Genomic DNA, 23,000 nt, shown 5'->3' with positions numbered 1-23,000 from the left:
TTTCATGCCATACATAAGACTTTGGTATTTCGTTATCTTTTCCTTCTCAGCTCTAGAAATATAATAAATTTTAAAAACATTATCCGTTATACCACATATTCCAACTGAACGATATTTTTAAGATTCTAACCATTCCTTTCAGTGCATTTATTTGAATCTCTTTTGTGCTTGGCTTACCGAATATGTTTGCCTGGTAGTTTTTTTTTGTTTTTTTTTTGTTTTTTTAAACATTCTTTTTAATGAGTCCATTTTTCTTATAATTACTGAAATGATGGAAATCTTCCTAAAATTCCAGTTTCTTTTTTATGTTATACAAAAGACCTTTGGTATTTGTTATCTTTTCTCTCCCCACTCTGTTTAACGCAACATCGTTGGAGACACTTACTTCTAAGCTTGCTTCTTTCTCCCTCCTGTAACATATCACTATCTAAGGTTTAATAGCTCGCATTTCTAGGTACGCAAGTGTTTAAATGTAGCCATACTGAATAACTCGACCAGTACTAACATGTGTTTCTGCACTTAATACCATTGGCTAGCATAGTTTCTATGATGAGACATTTTTTTATGCGGATCCAGATGGCAAGACGTGATGATGAGCATGTAAACAAGTGTAACCCATTATACCACATATTCCAACAGAGCGATATTTTTAAAGATTCTAACCATTCCTTTCAATGCAATTGTTTGAATCTCTTTTGCGCTTGGTTTACCGGGTATATTTGATAGGTATTTTTCTTTTTAAAACATTCTTTTTAATGAGTCCAGTTTTTCCTATAACTACTGGGATGATGGAGATCTTCCTAAGATTCCAGTTTCTTTTCATGTTGTACATGAGACTTTGGTCATTCGTTACCTTTCCCCTTTCATCTACGTTTAACGCAACACCGTTGGGGACACTTACTTCTACTAAGCTTGCTTCTTTCTCCCTCCTGTAACATATCACTATCTAAGGTTTAATAGCTCGCATTTCTAGGTACGCAAGTGTTTAAAATGTAGCCATATTGAATTACTCGACCAGTACTAACATGTGTTTCTGCACTTAATACCATTGGCTAGCATAGTTTCTATTATGAAACATTTTTTCATGTGATATCTAAATGATATGAGCTTAAAAATGATGCGGATCCAGATGGCAAGACGTCTGATGAGTGTGTAAACAAGTTCATCATTCACAGGAATCTGAAGTGTCCAAAGTATAATCCGTATAATCCATGCTCTTATCTGAAAGGAATGTCACTTTAATTTATTGCAATATCAGCACTGAACCATTTTAACGACTGTCCCTCTCTTGGTCTCAACAGCTCTGCTCATGCCTTATTTTGCACTTGATTTACCGGGTATGTTTGACAGGTAGTTTTTCTTTTTTTTTTTTTTTTTTAAACATTCTTTTTAATGGGTCCAGTTTTTCCTATAACTACTGGGATGATGGAGATCTTCCTAAGATTCCACTTTCTTTTCATGTCGTACATAAGACTTTGGTATTTCGTTATCTTTTCCTTATCAACTGTTTAACGCAACATCATTGGTGACACTAAATTCTACTAAAGTCACTGCTTTCGCCTTTCTGTCTCATACCACTATATCAGGTTTAATAGTTCCATTTTCTAGGTACGTAACTGTATGAAGTCTCAAAATTGTCTTTGGAGGAATTATCTTTGAGATAACACAAAGGTGCACATATTGAAGAACGTCTTCAAAATTGCCTGATCTATTTCAGGCTTCCTTTGCTTCTGCTCCTTTGATACGTTGGTCTAGTGGTCTTCACCAATTCGCTTTTGATATCACTATTGTAATACACGTTCCTATTCCAATAGCTTCTTGCCAAGAACTGACAGCTTGTTTTTGCTGGGAAAAATTTATAAGATATTGGTTGGTTGTTTTTGTTTTACGGCATATCAACCCTTTTCGGGTTATTTAATGCCAAATCCAGTTATTTTGAAGAAAATTTTTTTAATAGAATATATTTTTTTCCAAGTCGTTTTCTATTTAACCCATAGTTGGGACCTTAACAAGTACTACCACTCTGGGTCAAAGTGGACCTGGGAGCAATGGTAATTAAAGGGTGGCTCCACACTCTTCAAAGCCCGCAAACTGGGGCCCTCACCATTGGATATAGTTTACGGTCATATCCAGGACCATAAGATATTGGAGCTGGATGAATGTTCTTTTTATTTAGGTCATTATAAATGATAATGGACTATCATTTCTGATGACCCAAATAAAAAGAACATACCGAGTTCCAACCTCTGATTTCCTCTATAAAACGTTCACAGCAAGAACTCGTCTAACTATAACCACAGCAAAGAACTTTCCTATGTCTTCCTCTATGTACCTAAGACCAAACAGACTTTCTATAAACAGCTTCTTTTCAAGAACTTGTGAAGCACAATGCTATGGAACTGCTTCCCAGTTAACTACAACAAAACCATCTTCAAGTCCAATTTCAACAAATGTAACGTGGCCGTTATACTCAAACAATGTTCGTTACAGTTCAAACCTCTCATGGACCCCCACACCAGCCGTAGCCAGCCATTTCTCATCTTTGGCTTTACACGTCCATCTTCTTCGATGCACACTTTGCTACTCTCAGACCACATGCTGTCCTTTTTTTCTTTTGCTTGTCACGCAAACCCACGCACACTTCCTAATTTGCATATGTGCTTTTTTTGGTTACTGCTGCTAATACCTTTGCAAGCCAGCTATCCTACAACTTCTGCTGATATTTTCACATATGCTCACACGTGCTGTGTTACAAATACAAATGCTTGTCGAGCCGTCCCGTAAAACTATGGTTCACAGTATGGTTGATCACCCAATTGACAATCTCACAAACCCTTATCCTCAAGTGGCTTTTGGCCTTATCCTGGTTGTAATTATAATTCCTCTAAATTTCAGTCCACCAATCTGGGGAAAAAAAACAAAAAAAAAACAAAAAAAAACAAAAAAAAAAACATACCAATCTAAATTAAAATCGGTTGCTTTCTGTTTTTCTTGACAAAAGAATCCGAGGTTGCTCAAATGACATGCCTAAATATCACACAAATAGAGAATCAGCAGGAGAAAGCAGGTAACTGTGGCTCCATGGTTAACGACATTTCGAACAGAACCATTTATTTAATGCACAAAAGATTCCAAAGTTCGACAGGACGCACCCAAAAAAGGTCGGAGGTTACATCGACCAAAACGTTATGAAAATGACATTCAAGATGAGAATAGTAGTCCGGATAATCCAAATAGAACGAATAATCAATGCTCATCTAAAAAATTCAGAAACATTTGATTTATGCTGGATACATATTTCAAATCTTGAATGTTTTTTTTTTGTTTGTTGTGTTTTCGTTTTTTAAACTACATGTTTATAAAATTTGTACGTCCTTGACCTTGTTGAGTTACCAATCGAGGTTCGCCTTGGAAGGCTTCCTCCATGTATGCTTCGATTCGATCCTAGCAAGTGCACCATACCATTGCCTATAAGTACCGCTGCCTTAGCTGATAAACATTTCAGCAATTGCCTCTCCTTTTCTCAGATGTCTTTGATCTAATAATGGAGAATGGAATTGAGAAGTTGCCTCTTGGGTGGGACGAGTGATGATACAACACGCACCTGGGAAACATTACTGGTACAATCAAGGCAGATCACCATAACCACCGCCCACACCTATCTACTTTCTTCCAATCCCTGCTCATATTTCGTACCCCCCATCACCCACTCCATCGCTTCATATTCATAACCTTCAAGGAAATCTGACAGGAGTAATTACATTAGTCATAAAAATGGTAATTCTGCCAGCAGATATTGGCCTGGAAAACAGTTTCTCTGCAGCTCAAGAATCAAGCAATCAAATTTACAGTCAGGCTGGAATCTTCATCTGAAGATTCTAGCCTGAGAAAGCTTGATTTCCTCAACCTTGTGGAGCAGTCAGAGTCAATTCATTGTTTTAAATGTTAGAAAAAGTGTCGGAGACTGGACTTTTGCATAAAGGGCCAGAGCCAGACTCTAGACCCTTTCATGAACAGCCAGAGCCAGGCCCTTTCATGACAGCCAGAGCCAGGCCCTTTCATGAACAGCCAGAGCCAGGCCTTTTCATGAACAGCCAGAGCCAGGCCCTTTCATGAACAGCCAGGCCCTTTCATGAACAGCCAGAGCCAGACCTTTTCATGAACAGCCAGAGCCAGACCCTTTCATGAACAGCCAGACCATTTCATAAAGAGCCAGAACCAGAGCTGGAACTTTACATAAAGAGCCAAAACCAAACTTTTTCATAAAGGTTCGACTCTGGCTCTGGTTCTGGCAATAAAATAAAACTGTTTCCCACATCTTGTTATTTAATGAAGCAAATAATGTCTGAAGTTTGCTTCTTTTTTTTTTTTTTTGTAAAAATTTTCAAAAATAAATAAATTAGCCTTTTGACTAGGAACAAAGTGTAGTATCCGTCATGATACTATACTTTATCTTTACTGTTCTCAGTCACCAAAAGAAAAATTATCGGCCGAGGTTACATTTATTTGTCCCAATCCGGAGTACCATTTTTTTTTTTTTTTATGGAGCTGAATTTTCCTCACACTGAAAACTAGCCTTGTGTCAAACTTGACCCTCATGTGGTTTGGTTGTTTTGCTTTACAGCATATCGACCCCTTTTGGGGCTATTTTACGCAGAATCCAGCAATTTCTTCAAGTTCTTTATGCCTTCAAATACATATCCATGATGTTTGGTTTAGTTTTGTTGCTTTTTAGAGAAAAACTGTTTTCATTTTTGACTTTGTAGAACATGATTGAGGGAAAGGAAAAAATAAAAAAAATAATACCAACGTTTGGTGCATTTTAGGTCAGGAAGTGTCCTCGTGGGGGGGGGGGCAAATAAATAAGTACTTATAAAATAACAGTCCAACAGTGGTCCTGTTGCTGTTAGACTGAGATATGATCCTGTATAGTCCTAGGAAGAGAAGGGGGTAGTTTATTGCTAATTGCCCAAGTCACACCTATGAGAGAATGTCAACAGGGCTGCTCAGGCATTTTTGTGGGATAGAGTGTGCTTCTACAAGTGTGCTGGCTTTTCAAAACCTCATATGTATGTTTCAATTTGAACAATGGTGATACAATCATATTGTGGGGTCTATCTTAATGCTGAACAATGCATGGCAACAATATACTTATATTAAAGATATAACTGTGGAATTTTCACGGATCTAACTAAAAAATAAATTAGAAAGTAATTTTTTGGGAAGGGGGGGGTGGCACTTATGCAGAATAAGAACCATGCTACAGTTGGAATGTTCCAGGTAGTTTATGTAAAACGATACCAAACAAAAGTTTGTTTTTTGTTGTTGTTTTTGTGCAAACGACGGTCAATTTTTTCAATGAAAAATATATCTTAATAACTATATAACTATGGATCGTCCAGGCGTCTTTGCTTAAATCTTTATATATATATATATATATATATATATATATATATATATATATATATATATAATGATGATAAATAAAGACGAAATGTTGATGAACACAGAACTCGGTTTGTTCCTTTATTTCTCTATTTTGTCGGAATATTATTTCCATTATTTTCATCATATATATATATATATATATATATATACTTTTGGCGGAGTTGTACAACCATCACCCCCTGCGTAATTTCTATACTGATAGGTTTTTTGAAAGTTTTTCACTGGATTATTATTGATTGGACACTAAATAACCAGATTATGAAAAAAAAAATTGAAAAAAAAAAAAAAATCATTATTTCGACATTTGAAAAGGGTGCTCACTTTTTTAGTTACAACATTCTGGTAAATCCGTCACCCATTTTGTAACCAATAAAAACGCGGGTAGATCAAAACCATAGAAAGTAAAAATGACATTTGTAAATCATAAATATTTTTGTTTCTCAAAGAAACAAAAAAAGATAGAATGAACATGACTTTTTTATTGTTTTGGTACTCATGCACTTTATTGATCCGTGCTGAAATAATATTATTTAAAAAGCCATTCTTAACATGGGGAGGGTGTCTTGTACTTATTCTGTACTTTAACCTTATAATTGAATAAAAAAAACATAAAACTTTAATTAAACTTGGAAATATGATTTTAAAAATAGCGCGGATCAGTAAGTGCATTAGCACCATTGTTTTTTTATGAAAATAAAGTTTCGAGTTCTTTTTTTTTTTTTTTTTTTAAACTTATTTAGTTTTTGGGGTTTGTATTACTGTACACATAGATTCGAAAAAGTTGTCAAAAAAACAAATATGTAACAAATAAATGTTATCAAAGGCAATATAAGTTATTTTTCTACCTAACTGGATATGTTTTTAGTGCTTTTTTTTATTTAATGTAGCATGTTTTTTTAAATTAAATTTTCATATCGTACACCTCCCGATACATTGTTTTGTCACCATGGGACCATTTCATATCTTCCGTGTTTAGAAGAAAAGAAAAAAAAAAAATGGGTGACCAATTTACCAGAACGTTATAACTAAAAAGTAAGCACTCCTTTCAAATGTCGAAATGATGATTTTTTTTTTTTCCATTTTTTTTTTTTTTCATAATCTGGTTATTTAGTGTTCAATCAATAATAATCCAGTGAAAAACTTTCAAAAAACCTATCAGTATAGAAATTACGCAGGGGGGGGGGTGATAGTTGTACAACTCCGCCATACTTTTTATTTGTTTTTACATAAGTAGTAATATGTTGCTACACAGTCTTGAGCATATTTCGGTCAGCTACTTTTTAGTAACTAGAGATTTCTTCAGGCGATACAGCTTATACAATAGCAAAGTTTGCAATGAAAATATCAGGCCACCTACGTCATCGGAAGTTAATATCAAGAAGTTTCGTTAAATGCTGTTAAAAATAGGAATAAGAAATAGGATTTGGTTGTACGTAAAGAAGACTAAAAAGTGATGTGGATTAGGGTCTGTGTTGAGATATAGTAGGAGTAAAAAAGAAAGGATCCTGGGAGGGGGGGGTGAAGCCTAAATAGCCGAGATGAAGATCCTGAAAGACTAGAAAAAACAGTATATAATATATATATCCAGACTATCCATTCATGTGTAATCACCTTTTTCTTCACCATATTCCCTCTGCTTCACTTTTTTTGTTTTCAAGTAAGATCTTTGACTTACTTGTTGTTTCATCAAATACTTCTGCATGCAAAATCCGATCCTGCATTTTGCTAATTCCTACCCTCTGATGAGAAGGAAAGTATTTCTTCGAAACTCCGCTGATTAAGGACTATCCACTTATCTAGTGTTTCCTTTTCAGATTAAATATGTTTTTAACTCATTTCAAAGTGTTTTTTTAACATATTTTATTAACTGTTTGCTCATATTATAAGCTCTATTTCCTATTTGGTTTTATCGAGCTTTTACATCTGGCTGAGATAATTTTATAAATATTAATTCTTTAATATTTATAATATACTTTAATTTTACCATCTTTATGCAAATCCAGCTGTTTTGTTTGTGTGTATATATTCCTGTGGAAATATTCTTTATTGATTTATATTTCCTTTTTATATATACCAATCCTTATTTAAGAAGCTCAATGTAAATACAGAGCATATAATGAATAAATAGCAAAAGTCTATATTCCAAATATTCAATATATATATATATATATATATATATAGCACAGCATATTGAAATCTAGATAAGATGCCTACACAATTTTTCAATGTCATAACTAATACATAAGTGTTTAAATACAGTACTTATCTGATAGCTAAATGTTTTGGTTTCGATTTTAGCTGATGGCACCCAAGTCAGATTTCTTTTTAAAACTTTTGAAAAATTGCAGCCATCTTGTTTTTAATAAAATAAATCGAAACGGAAAATTACCTCCCTTTTGAACTCTCCTGTGTCTTACATAAGCAAATACAACCGTTTTCTTCAAATTCTATTTTCTTTAATAAATAATCTTTTACCTAATCGATTTTTGCAATTTTTGGATATAATCATCTTAAAAATACGAGGAATATGTAGATGCCATTGTTTTCATGTTAAATTCAGTTTTACGATTTCCGAAATTTCGTTCTGATAGTGTAGAAGTGCTGAAAACTTTCATTGATAACTCGTGGAAGCGCAAGATTTCCCACTTTAAATTTCAGGCATCGGAGTTGAGCATTTTGACTGATAAATACGCAGTTCTCTATGCTGTATAAAAATAAGAACATAAAAAATATATTTTTATAACGGCAAATGGCCAACAAGGTTTTACGGTTAATAAACCAGTTTATAATGGGGAAATAACTTGCGTTTGTGCCAACAAAGAAGAAATTACACATTTTCTGTGGTGGAATGGGGTCGTAAACGGATGGTAACATTTAATGCTATTAAAACTAAACTTCTTTTCTTTAACAACTGCGAAAAACCATGAAAAATAACAACCTACATGAAAGCTTATTCCTTCAAACTCCTCGACCTAACATTCAACATGAATTGGAACAAATACATTGAGGACATTGCCGAAGCTGCTGCAAAGAAGGTGGGCTCCCTCTATCATACTAGAAAATTACTCACACCAAAAAGTATCCTACATCTTTTTTAATGCCACAATTCACCCATGCAAGGAGTATTTATTGTTGCCCACATCTGGGCGGGTGCATCTACCACTAGTCTCTCACTCTTAGACAGGGTCCCAAAAAAAGAGTCTCAAATTTAATAGGTCCTACATTGTTGTCCCATCGTTGCAATGTTGCATTCCTGTATCTGTTTTACAAGTATTTTAATGGAATGTGCTCCAATCAACTCCTAGCACTTGTGCCCCCTCGATATACATACTCCCTACTAACCTGACAAGCAGCAAAGTCTCACCCCTTCAATGTTACAGTCCACAGATGCTAGAAAACCTTTTACTCTAATAGTTTATTTCCTTGGACTACTAGACTTTGGAAGGTTCAATGAATGTTTCACCCAACCATATTTCATTGTCATTGAAAAAAAAAAAAAAAAAAAAAAAAAAAAATCGCCCATTGTTCAATCCTCTTCACAGTGACTTAGTTCACAATACATTGTAGTAAAGTTCAAAATACAAATATCAAGTATCATCGTTCGATTGTGCTTTAAGCAGAAACATCCATTGCCAACACACACCTGTCATATCAATGGATCTAATGTTGATTTTATATGCCGGGCCTTTATGCTTGTTCGGTAATAAAACGTCTCAAATGTACTTGTGATGTAATGTCATATAAGGCATTAACTTCAGCTAAAAATCACCTGTTCTTTCTTTCACTGATTTTTTTTTCGATTATCGATATTTTTGAAGATATTCAGGTGGAAAAAAATGTATAAAAACAATGCCAGGCACAGAAAGTACATTTGTGTGAAATTTCAAAAAATTTCATAAATAATTTTTTTTTTTTTTTTTTAAATTGGCCCAGCCGTTTAGGAGTCCTTAGGAAACGAACACACACACACACACACACAGTTCCTATATATATATATATATATATATATATATATATATATATATATATATACTAGCATTTCAGCCCAGCGTTGCCCGGGTGTTTGGAGGTGTATGTTGAGCAAAAAAAAAAAAAAAAAAAAAAAAAAAAAAAAACGGTCAATTTTTTTAACTTTGACCCCTATTATGACCCCTTAAAATTTATTCTTTTGGGCTCAAATCAAGTTATTAAGTTAGATCCATGTCCAAGGAACCCATATCTAAAATTTCAAGTGTTTAGACCCAAAATTGTCAGAAGAGTTTGGTACAGTTCTCAAAGGTCAAATCGTTGAACTTTGACGCCTTAACAGCCAAATTTCTGGCTGAAAACCGATCATAAAGATTTTCCCAAATCTCAGTACCCTGTATATCAAATTTCGAGTATGTACACTTAAAATTGACAGAGTTATTGCGTAGGGAAATGTACACACACACAGACACGTTCACTTTATATATATACAAGAATAAAAAAGCATTGGAAATGCAAAAGGATATAGGGATGGTATGCCAAAAAGTATACAAACAAGATAGCTATGAATGGCTAGGCACATGGAAATAGAATTGCATCCAAAGTATAGCCCTATAGCTTTTCTCCAATCTTCATTCCGTGCCATCATTACGGTTGTAAAAAGCTATAGGGCTATACTTTGGATGCAATTCTATTTCCATGTGCCTAGCCATTCATAGCTATCTTGTTTGTATACTTTTTGGCATACCATCCCTATATCCTTTTGCATTTCCAATGCTTTTTTATTCTTGTTAATTAGTATTTTTACTTACAGTCTTATTTTTAAACTTACATTCATGATAGTATTGTCTTTTTTAGGAGGCGGCTCATTGCCGCCTCCATTAGTAGCAGTTCGCTTCCTGCTGGGTTTTAGGTCTTTGGGTTTTGGGCCTTAGGAGTTGCCTCTTGGTCCTCCATCGGTTCTATATTACATAGAGAGTGCTACCGCCTCTCTGATAAAACAGAGTATTATAAAGTTCTAAAATGTTCATACCTTCACTATTAAATTTTTCTTAGTTCATTCTTTGGCGTTTTGGCAAAGATTTGGCAGTTTTTGATATTTATATTTATAATAGTTTGTGCATGAGGCAGCTTTTTCCCCCTTGGGATCCCTGTTATACCGTGCTTTTGAGTCAGCACGTGAGGCAGCCTTCTTTTTTTCTGGTTCTTTGTTATAAAGAGCACGTGAGGCAGTTTTTTTCCCCTCGGGATCCCTGTTATACTGTGCTTTTGAGTCAGCACGTGAGGCAGCCTTCTTTGCCTAAGGATTTGCATGATACTTAATTTTTATTATTTCAGCATTTTTCTGATAGTATTCTTTTTGCTCAGATAATACCTTGACTTTGTTTTTTTCATAGTCTATATTTCTCTGAGCTTTTTTACTACGGGCTGACTTTGGCATTTTTTATTAAATGTAAACATATAACACTTATGTGTATCACTATAATATCACTTATCTTATAGCAAGACAACTCTCGTAGAATTGAGATACTGCCCCGTCACCAATAGTTAAAGTGTGGAACGATATATACACCAATAGTGTAGTTGTTATCTTTATATGAAGTCCTAATCAGTGACAGTGTGAGGTTACTTGGTTAATTTATTGTAGTTTATTTTAGAAAACTTACTTGTTTTTATTAGTAGATTGTGTATAGTAGCCACAATATCTAGTTATTTTTGTGGCTAGGGCTTGGATTTTGATTCTTTTTGGTCAGCTTCCAGTGAGTTCTTAGAAGATGACTTTCTTGCAGTTTCTTTTGCGGTTAATTTAACTTATTTCCTTTGGCGTTTGGCGAGTTCTTAGAAGAACTGGTCTGATCTACTTTTCTTAGCGAGCGAAGAGATTCAGCTGCATTTAACAATGGTTGCTATAGTGTATTTTTGCGCATGCGTGAGAATTTCAAGTTTCCTTCTTATTTTTCAATAGTTTGACAGTAGTCAGGTGTCTTTCTGCCAAGAGCGACAGACGTCAGTGTTAGCCGTGATCGTCTAGAGGTTAGGACCCCACGTTGTGGCCGTGCTAACCTAGGTTCGAATCCTGGTCACAGCATTGACATTTTGTACATATTTTACAGTCCAAAATCTGAAGAATTATTTGTTTTTATAACATTGTTTTTTGACGTCGTACTTGCTGATAGGTTACTCTTATAACAATTTTGATCAACTGAGATAAAGATTCCGTGGTTTCATTAACGCTGGTGGGTTACTGTTTAAAGAAAAAACCTTAACGTTCACCTCAAATATTCAGCGTCCAAGAAATATAGGCCACTGGCAAACTGGAACGTCTGTGAGCATCCGGTGTATTATTTGGAGCTGTCCCTTTTGAGAGAAGTTCCGTGTTCGAAGTGGTCTGTCTACATTGGATATATAGTGTTTAAAACTTGTTATTACACGTAATCTTATTTAATTATGGAGTTAGCTAAAAAGCGATGGGTCACTGCACTTCTCCGTGTAAAGAGCAGTCGATTGATGCTTGAACTGTTGTCAGAGACTGTTCGTACACCGAGATACATCATCTCAAAAGAAAGAAGAAAGAAGAATAAAGAAGAAAGAAGAACAATTGGTCATTTTTGTACCCTTTTTTTTTTTTCTCTCTTTTGGCATTTTAACCGACGTTCTGACACTCGCTGGATTCGTAAGACGCTTCTCTGTAAGAATATGTGCTTTTTGAAACTTATAAGTTGATTTTAGTTGAGATTTGGATAGTTTTGTTTTGTAGGCGTATATAGGCGTGTACGGGCCATCCCTATATAGAGAGTGCTACCGCCTCTCTGATATTATAAAACTCAAATGATCTTGTAATGAGTGTTGTAACCCAACATCCGGTTTACGACTTCCGGTTTCTCAGTCGTACATAAACATAAACCCATAACAGCGTAAATTAATAAATACAAATCGCTGGACTAGTTTCGTTCGAACAAACGGACATCCTTAGAAAAGCGAATGTCTTAAATTTATTGAATAAAAAACTTCAAGATATTGGAAGCAAATGCAAAACGTTATTACAAATAATACGTACACTCATCGACCTATTTCATATATACGATATATACTACACTTAATAATTTAGGCGACAATAAAACGTACTGTTTTACTGTGTACGTTTTCAACGTCCCAAATTTTTGGCATTTAAATTATCCAAATAAACAATTGTTAAACTTTCTACTTTTTTTGTTACATTATTCATTTCCGTATTATGTTTAAGTTATTTTAACGCAATTCTCTTACAGTAAATCCAATTTAACCCGTTGACAACCATAAGAGCATTTTACAACAGCGATTTACGCGACAATAAAATGTATTGTTTTACTGTGTACGTTTTCAGCGTCCCAATTGTTTTTGGGGTTTTTTTTTTTCGCATTTAAATGAAAAGATATATCAAAATTTGAATTTAACTTTAAGTATTATGGTATCTGTTCAGTGCACATTTACCTATAAGTATGGCAAACCACTTATAATTCAATGGCTGTAAACAATTATAAACAGAACGACTAATAGAAATCTATCTATATTCTTTTCCATTTTAATATACTTTCATAGAAATGTTTCTGTTATGTCACAAAGAACATTTTTTTTACGTCACATACATTAATACCATAGCTAATATAACATACTGACCCAACGGGTCACGGGTAGTCTAGTGTATATATATATATATATATATATATATATATATATATATATATATATATATATATATATATAAGCGAAGATTGTTAAACAAGATAATTCTACTGCTTCATTTGACTATTTTTTATCTTTATAATTCTTCTGATTATCTTTCTTTAAATAAATAAATAAATAAATAAATAATGTACGTTTAATACGTATCATGAACGGTATTGATTCTCCATTAAACCCTCTTTAGGTGACAAAAACAAATGAACAAAAGATCTGAAGAAAAGAGAATTTTAAAAAGGAGCCAAGATTGTGTATAGAAGTCAGAAATCAAAGAACGAACGAGTGTTGTGCCAGGAGAGACGCTGACAATGTAAATTCCGGGCGGCATAAACGAAATGGCAACAGATAGGAAAACTTGGAAGTCATTCACGAAACGTCTAACCTTAAGCACAAGACAAGACAACGAATCTTCATTATATTTTTCTTAATCTGTCTTTCTCGGAAACTACTGGGCTTATTTGGCAGATATTTTGTATGGCCCTTTCTTACGGTATCCGTTCAATGCACAGCTAGGGATAAATAGGGATTAGTCACTACAAACACATTTGCTGTAGAAGTTTTCTCCGAAACTACGGCGCCGATCACACTTAAATAAAAAATAAACACAAATTTAACTAAACTCAACCACTTATTTGATAAAGCACTTATTTTAAGTCAATTAAGCTTTTATATAAGCAATATCGCCTGAAGAGGTCTCTAGTTACTAGTAACTGACTGACTGAAACCTGCTCATGAATGTGTAGAGACATAATTATGCTTATGTAAAACAAATAAAAAGTAATATATATATATTTTTTTAGAGGGAATTAGACCCGGAGTCTAAAGAGTAGAGTTTATTTTAATGTATTAGTAAATGTATTAATACTTTTAAGAGAAAACAGTGCCCATTATACCGTAGATATATAATAAGCTCAATAGGTATAGGCATCCTAGAGCTATATTGATATTAAGTAAAATGATTCATAATTGTGAATTAAAAATCAGTTTCAAAAGAATTTGACTTTTAATTGTATCTTTACAGTTACCCAAAAGGTGCCGAGTTCAATCCTGAACGAAGGCAGTAAAAAAGTAACATTCAAAACAGAGAATCAGCAACTATGTCCCAGAGCCTAGCTGGAGTCCGAACACGGTACCCCCGTAATAATAGTAATAATAATAAAGGGTTGGGTTCGAGACTCCTAACAAACGATTCCCCAGTTCGAGACAAAACACCTGATGAAGGCCGGAGGGTAAAACGGCCGAAACGTTGTGACCATAACAACCAAGATGAGGAAGTCAGTCCGATTATCTCAATCAAGGATTTGATTTTGTTTGTTTTTTTCTTTTTGAAACTGATTTTTAATTCACAATCATGAATCGTTTTACTCAATATAAATATATATATATATATATATATATATATATATATACCCTAGCAGGGAGACCCGACGTTGTTCGGTATTAAATAATGATCAACAAATGTTTCACACGCCCATAAGTTTGTCATTGAAATCGGTTTAATTGCCCATTTTTTAAAAAATCAAATCAATTGATAACCTACTCTAGTTGGGGACCCATTGCAGTGCAATGGGAGGAAGCTTCGCATGCTTCCTTGCAGTGACTTAGTCCATGATACATTGTAGTTTACATTGCACTGTAGAGAACCTACTGTTGATTTTATAAAAAATATCGTTATATGATGGCTTGAGTTAAAGTTTAAAATTCAAAAGTCAACTATCATAGTGTAATTCTGCTCTAAACAGAAACGTTCATTTTTAACGCACTTCTGTCTTATCAAAGAACATACTGTTGACTTTATATGCCGGATCATTCTGCTTGTGCAGTGATTAAACTTCTCAAATACACTACTGATGTTAGACTTTATAAATTACTTTATTCCTTCTTTGATTGAATTTCTTCAATTATCGATACTTATAAGGGACATCCCGATACAAAGCATATCTAAGAACACTCCCAGACACAAAGTATGTTTGCATGAAATTTCATAAAAATCGGCTCATTCGTTTTGGAATCCATAAGGAATTCACTTATACACACAAAGTGCCTTTTATATACAAGTAGGGATTATATTAGATCCTATCATGATAAAGGGATACTCTATGTTGTAGATAGAGCGTCAATATAAGAAATATTGAAATAATGAAAATAAAATTAGAAAATTTACAAAATTTATTAAATCGTCAAGTATTCATCCAAAGAATTAAAAAAAAAAAAAAATTTAAAAAAAAAGAAAAAAAATGACCCTTATTCCATCCATGAAAATATATTTTTAATGAAAAATCCAGACCCCCTCCCCCCTGCCAAAAAAAAAAGTTGGCTCTGAATTGGGATAAAAATAAAAATGGCGTCAAGCTAGATGGATTTCTCATTCGCTGACTGAGGACTGAAACAGATATTACACTTTATTCCTCTCCAATTTATCTGAAAAGATGGATTTTCACCACGCAAAATGTTAGGCACGCATAATTGCAATTAATATGTCCGACACCTTGAAGTTTTCCTCATCCATTTTTCATACGTCACCATTGAATGTGAAAATTGGACGCACATTGTTTAACTTGCTGTTTGTCTGTTTAGTTAATAATTAAAAATATTGGAAGATTGATTGCCGGACAGTTTTTTCCCCATATAATCGATAAGCAACACAAAATAAAGACAAAATGAAAGAAAGAATGAACAAATCGTCCTCTCGCCTACCACCCACTAGGAAAGTGATGGTGCACGCGGTTTCTGGTCCCATCCGATTCCAGCCCTTGGAGTAAGTTTCCAGCCTCTAACCGAGTAAAGTGAACAGCCCCTCCCCTCCACTTGCCAACAGAAAGCTTCCAAGATGCCCACTCTTTATTTTCAAGGTTTTCATTTATTACTATAGACAACAAAAAAACTGGTAAAGAAACAACTACCGTACTGGGATGGGTGGGTGGGTAATTACACCAAGTCCTGGTAATTGCACCAACTAGCTAAAAGTGCTCTTTTGTGGCAACCACGCATATAAAGAGCACTTTTTTTTTCTTTTTTTTTTTTTAGTTAGTGCAATTACCCCCGGATTTGATGCAATTACCCCCGGATTTGGTGCAATTACCCCAAAGTGCAGTGTACATAACAAATACCGTATATTTTGGCGGATCAGGCGACTATAGTTAAAAAATTATAGTTAAAAAAAAAAAAACAATATTTCATAAGATACCGGATGTTGCAATCTTTAGCCTAGGCTAAACAAACCTGGTTTCGTGATTTAGAAGTCGTCTTATACAACCGATATATGATAAATTTATTAAAATTTACTCCAATTTTGTACCTCGTCTTATCTGACGGTCGCCTTATATGCCGAAATATGCGGTAAATATCCCTACTTTCTTGCCTTTCCACGAGGGCAGAGTTACACGCAAGGTCGGTTTTTAATGTGGGGAAAATCCAGCTCCATCAAAAGGGACACTCTGGATAGGACCAAAAATTAAAATTGTCTCAGTCATGAAGAATTTCTCCTCCACTGACCGAGGATAGAAAAGGTGAAGTGTAACATCAGAACAGATACTACACTGTGATATTGGCCCGAAGACCAAGAATATTACCAAAGGCAAGATAAGTTACTCTTCTACCTACTTGGATAATTTTTTTTTTAATATGTTTAAACTTATTTTAAAACGATTTTTTTTTTTTTAAGTTTGAACCACATGCAGTGCCGAGTTGCTAAGTTAGAACGAGAACAAGATGGCTGACATGAGACGGTTATCTGGAGAGACTCAATAATTGTCCAAAAATCAAAAATGAAACAAAATACTGATATAGAAATCCAACCACTAACTCCCCGGCCTCTCCCAAATTGCATTCATCTTGGAAGGACATCACCCACTCTCCAAACTCCATCCATCGGGGAGGGGGGTATTTTTTTTCTTTTCTCTTCTCTCCTATTTAGATTTCACCTCCAACTCAGATATTTGTCTGCTCGTTTTCAGTTTTAAACAAACCGGAAAACAGTGAGCAGTCTATCATTTAGAAAGGGTTGGTAAGGTTATATTAACCAAATATTTTACCCCCCCCCCCCACGCACAAACTAAATGATTCTCTCCCATTAATTGTTTAGACATAAAATTTTTCAACTATTTGGGAAATTTTTAAGTCGGACAGCCCCAGGAGTATGGTGATTAAGGGTTCTAGTAAGGTAGACATTTTCTAGGCATAGTTACAAAAGATGACCAATAACATTTATTCCAACCTCCCACCCACCCGAACACTTTTGAATGGCCTTGTGCCTAATTTGTTAATTTAAATTTTTTATATTTTCTGCAAATAAATATTTCAAAGTGCAAGATCTGTTCTGTTCTCGTTTGGTAAAAAAGATATCTTTCTAGACTGAGGCAATTTAATTTTTATTTTGTTCCAATCCAGAGTAGCCATTTTTTTTTTTTTTTTTTTTTTTTTTTACAGGGCTACATCCCTCCCCCTACAATAAATGAAACAAATATATAAGTAATTGTTACCAAAGGCAAGATAAGTAACTCTTCTACCTACCTGAATACGTTTTTTTTGTTTTGTTTTTGTTTTAACTTATTTTAAAGCGACTTTTTAAGTTTGAAACAGTGCTGAGTTGTAAAGTTAGAACGGGAATATGATGACCGACATAAAACCGTCATCTGAATAAATTTTATTTCTATTTTTGTGCCAATCAAGAATGGCCTTTTTTTTTTTTTTTTTTTTTAACTTACAGAACTGAATTTTCCCCACAAAAAAATAAAATAAAATAAAATAAAATAAAAAATAAAAAAAGCGATCTTGTGTCTAACCCTGTCCACGTGGGTGGGCAACTAAATAAAGGCACAGTCTCAGTGAGTATCTGTGTGAAATAAAGGCACAGTCTCAGTGTAGTATCTGTTCTGATACTACACTTCATTTTTTTTCTGTCCTCGGTTAGTGAAAGAAATCCTTCCAGACTGAGGCAACTTTTATTTTTGTCCACATTCAGAGTGCTTCTTTTTTGGGGGAGCTGAATTTTTTCTTTACATTAAAAACCAGCCTTGTGTCTAACAATGCCCTCCTGGGGAGGCAAGTAAAAAGAGACGACTTTTCATGTTTGTTTGCATGTTTCTTGTCTCTAGGTGACTATATATATATATAATAACTATTTACTATAATAATTATTAAATACCTACAGACATTAGTGTTTCATCCTTTCGGGAATCTTCAGTGCAGGGTGTCATGATTAACACCAGTCAATAGATTCGAACCCGGCGACAGAAGCTATCTCTGGCTTCATCAGCAAGGATCTAATCCATTCAGCTACCGTTAACAGCGAGAAAAGCTGTTGAAATTTAAACATTTATTTCATTAAATGTTTTTAACGTCAGTCAGAATTATCTAATCATTATATGACGATCTGTGCATATATAACTGTTAATAGTTTAATTATTGAAATTCAAGATACAAGTGCATAGACTAAAGTGGATTTCTGAAAATCTCATTAAAAAATATAAATTAAGGTATTAAATCTGTCATAATGCATTTTTGTCAAAATCCAGAGTGCCCCTTTTTTGTGGTGGTAGTGGTGGTGGTGGGGGGGGACTGGATTTTCCCCACATTAAAAACCGGTCTGGTGTCTAACTTTGCCCTCGTGGGGAGGGGCAAGTAAATAGGTACTAATAAAATAAACCTGGATGAAACCTGGATGATGTTTTTTTTTTTGTTGGTAACTTTGATAAACTTGATAGCCTCAGGCTATCATTAAACATCAATAAACAGAAAATTCCTTTCAATCTCTATATCAATAAAATCATTAGAGAATTATGATGAAAATGTAGACTGTTTTGGTGATACATACACTTCATTTTTTCCTATCTTCTGCCCTCGTGGGGAGGCAAGTAAGTCGGGATTTAGAAGTTATTGAACTTTCTATTTTTTCTTGCTAAATGAAATATCTAAACTGTGCATTTTAATGATAAAATTACTATTTCAAACTTAAAACCAACAGACAAACCAACACACAGACTCATGGCACAACGGATAAAAGTGCTTAGTACTAATCAGTTCAAAGTGACTTCCATACAACATATAGAGTTCCTGTATATGAGAGTAGTACCTGGACGTTCACCAAAAGATTAGAGCGAAAAAACTTGATAGCGAGTATGCCAGAATACTAAGAGCTGCTCTTAACTCGGAGAGAGCAGCTCTACGAGAGAGCAACTTCATGGACACCTTTCTCACATTTCAGCCTTGATATAAGAGCGAGCAGCTCTACGAAAGAGCAACTTCATGGACACCTTTCTCACATTTCAGCCTTGATATAAGAGAGGAGAACCAGATTTTGCTGGACACTACTGGAGTGCCAAGGATGAAACCCTCAGAGATGTTTTTTGGATTTGTTTTACACTCCACAGAGATTTGAAAAAGTGGTTGTTAAAATAAAAAAATTAAAAAAAAAAAAAAAAAAATATACAACAAATGTTACCAAAGACAAGAGAAGTTACTCTTCTAACCTAGCTGGAGAGTTTTTTTGGCGTTTTTACTTAATCTAAAATGGTTATTCGGCTCGAAAAATAAGTAATGTCAACCGGTACACGAGCACAAGAAAAAAAAAAAAAAAGACTGCGTAACAAATACATTGCGGTGATTTTTCCTTCTGCTCATGTACCGATCGACATTACTTGTTTTGCAAGCTGAATAAATATTTTGCATGAAGTAAAAAAAAAACCACCAAAAACCTATCCAACGAGGTAGATTGGTTGGTTGTTTTTGTTTTACGGCATATCAACCCTTTTCAGGTTATTTAATGCCGAATCCGGTGATTTTGAAGAAAAAATTTTAATAGGATATATTTGTTTTTTGCAAGTCAGTTTCTATTTAACCCATAGTTGGGACCCTAACAGGTACTACCACTCCGGGTCAGAATGGACCTGGGAGCAATGGCAATTAAAGGGTGGCTCCACACTCCCCAGAGCCCGCAAGCTGGGGCCTCACCATCGGATAGAGTTTAAGGTCATATCCAGGACCCCAACGAGGTAGAAGAGCAACTTATCTTAACATTTATTTGTTATCGTTTTGATTTTTTTACCAATTTTTCGAATCTCTGGATTGTAAAACAAACCAGTCTTTTTTGTTTGTTTGTTTTGTTTTTTTGTGGATGCTAAAAAGCAGGAATATGGCTCCAAATAATACAAATTATCAATCCTCATCTCAATAATTCAGAAACATAAAATTTCCAATCTTTCAAATTCAGGATATCAGCAGACCAACTTAAACCTCCTCCTTCAGACTGTCACCAATCTGACTGTCAAGATCAGTGTCAAGCTCTTGTCAAACTCATTCATGTGAAGCTAGCACATCATAGAAGATTAACTCCTTTCTTCTAATATGAAGATGCCACACGGTCTTTTCGTTTGGAGTTTGACTAACTCTCGCTTCCCTTATTTTGTCCTTTAGTCCTCACGTTCCAGGAGTGGTGTTTCTGACAAAGAGGGAAGAATCGCTGTTTTCTTGATCAGTATCTATTCCATCTAACACTTATCTGTGGCAAGTTTTTGATTTTGAAGTAGTTTTTTTTTTTTTTTTTTAGCTTCATACATAAAGTGGCTTCATGCCTTGTTTGGAGCGATTTCCATTAAAAAAAAAAATATTAAAATTCAACTTGCTTATTTTCTGTAACTTTGATGTCTCATAATAGTTTTCACTGATAAGCATATTCATAAGTTTTTCTGTTATTTTATTTTGAACTGCCACGTTTCGCTTGAGTGTAAATAAAAATAAACACTAGATGATTGCTTTCTGAAACAGATACTAAACTTTGATCCTAGCTCAAGGTCAGGAAAAATTAGTGGCGACTAATAACAAAAATACACACACACACAAAAATGATGGAATATTTAATGATGAAAGATTTGTTCATTTTGTCGGGGAGGGGGGGGCTCAAGTAAACGTGTCCAAGTTTTCCTGTTATTTTTATTTTTATTTTTTTGAACTGCCATATTTTTCGTATGTATCTCAATAAAATGAATCACAAAAGATTGTCTCTTTGAAAACGTAAATAAAAAAGAAAAAGTAAACAAATAGAAAAAGAAAAAAAAAGGATAAATGCAACATAAAAATGAATGATGAAAAGTAAACCCAAGAAACCCTCAAATATATATATTTTTTTTTATTCAAAAAAAAAAAAAAAAAAAAAAAAAAAAAAAAAAAAAACTAAGAAAAAATAGATTTACCCAAAAGAAAGAAATAACCCCAGACCAATATTTTACCATCACCAATTTAAAAAAAAAAAAGGGCTATAAAATCTAACGAATTACCATTCAGGAATTTTGATAAATCTGAAAAATTCGAGAAGTTACAAATGAGATATTAAAATAAACAAAATGAGTTTACCAAAATGGTACAATAAACAACTTGTATTTATTTTTGCCCCCCACCCCACCCCACACACCGACAAAAGGAGGGTGGACCGGTAAATTCACCCTTGTTCGTTCCTCTGTCGAAATTTTCTCAATAACTACACCTTGGAATTTTTTGAAATTTTGGACAAACATTAAGCATGATATGAGTACAAAAGTAAACAGAACGGAGTTTTGGGAAAACTCCGGTTGCCCCCCCCCCCCAGGGGTGCCTTTAATGGCTAAAATTGACACTTTTGTGCTTATTTAAAAAAAATAATGCCTTGGATTTTTATAAAACTTTCTGAAAAGTTGTAACTAACTGATTTCTATATAATTTTGTTTGTCTATACTTCGCAATAACTCTTGCATGTGCCCCCAGGGGTTCTTTTAGGGCTAATAAAAACACTCCATTTTTGAGACTATTTTACCATATTTGTCCAAAATTTTCTGTGTATGTCTATTTAGCAGATTTGCTCGGTGCTGAACTCAAATTAAAATATGTTAAGGCCTTGGGGACTTTTGGGGCTAAATTTTTTTTGGGGGGGTGGGGGGATGATGGACTTAGTCATTTCTTTTTTTGCATGGTGTAGAACTTTTTTTGCATGGTGTAGAACTTTTTTTGCATGGTGTAGAAGACTTCTACCTGGTCATAGCTGACAGAACACGAGCAAGTTACTTTGGTGGATTAAATAAAGAGTTCCGTTTGAAATTCTTGAGTTTGACGAGACCCACCTGAAGAAGGTCAGAGCTTGCATCTGCTGAAATGTTGTAAAAAAATTACTCAAATAATCCAATAATATACAAAATATTAATCCTCTTCTGAAAAATTCCTAAACAAAACAGTTACTATCCAAAAAATTTGTTTGTTTTTGAAACTGTTACATTCGCTCTAGACAAAACATGAAGCCATTTTATGTAAGTAGCTAATAAGAATGAAAGCCGATTACCGGAAAGAAAGATGCCTTCGGGGGGGGGGGTAAGTTTATAGCCTCATAGCTAGTCGAATGAATAAACCCCTCACTTCTCAGCAATAGAAAGCCTCCAAGATACCCACTACTCATTTTCTCATTTTAGTCCCAGGTCTCTCCCAAATTGCATTCATCTTGGAAGGACATTACCCACTCTCCAAACTCCACACCCCCAACGCCAACCGTTTTCTTTTTCTTTCCCATTTAGATCTCACCCCACACTTAGAGATTGGCCTGCTTATTTTTGGTTCAAGACAAACCGAAAAACAGTGGACAGTTTATTATTTAAAAAGAGTTGGGAGGGTATCACTAACCGAGTTTATTAGCCTTCACTTTTTCCTTACACTCCATGATTATATCCAATGAAATTATTGGCCTTAGTCTTGAATAGACCAAAGCAATATGTAAGAGGAAACAAGTTTTTAGTTCTTGGGATCTTGGGAGGGATGGGGGGTACTTGGGAGTCACGACTTATCAAGGCCCGAAAGCCACTCAAGTATAAGGGTTAATGAATGTAAGGTGGTAGTATAGTAACCGTAAA

At 34.5% G+C, this 23,000-nt stretch overlaps 1 protein-coding gene across 1 annotated transcript in view; it reads right to left on the bottom strand.

The window, feature by feature from the left end:
- LOC145259978 (leishmanolysin-like peptidase) overlaps positions 1-23,000 on the bottom strand; it is a 109,674-nt gene that overhangs the window by 73,365 nt on the left and 13,309 nt on the right. The window contains exon 2 of the mRNA XM_080117970.1: positions 1,011-1,141. Within this exon, the coding sequence (XP_079974096.1) occupies positions 1,011-1,027 (17 nt within the window). The 5' untranslated portion in view covers positions 1,028-1,141. The remainder of the gene's footprint in view (positions 1-1,010; positions 1,142-23,000) is intronic.

Source organism: Euprymna scolopes, chromosome 35 (genome assembly GCF_053919585.1).
Source record: "Euprymna scolopes isolate OS-2025 chromosome 35, ASM5391958v1, whole genome shotgun sequence".
Taxonomy (NCBI): Eukaryota; Metazoa; Mollusca; class Cephalopoda; order Sepiida; family Sepiolidae; genus Euprymna; species Euprymna scolopes.
The sequence above is the reverse complement of the archived record's forward strand: the minus strand, read 5'-3'. Positions and strand labels throughout refer to the sequence as shown.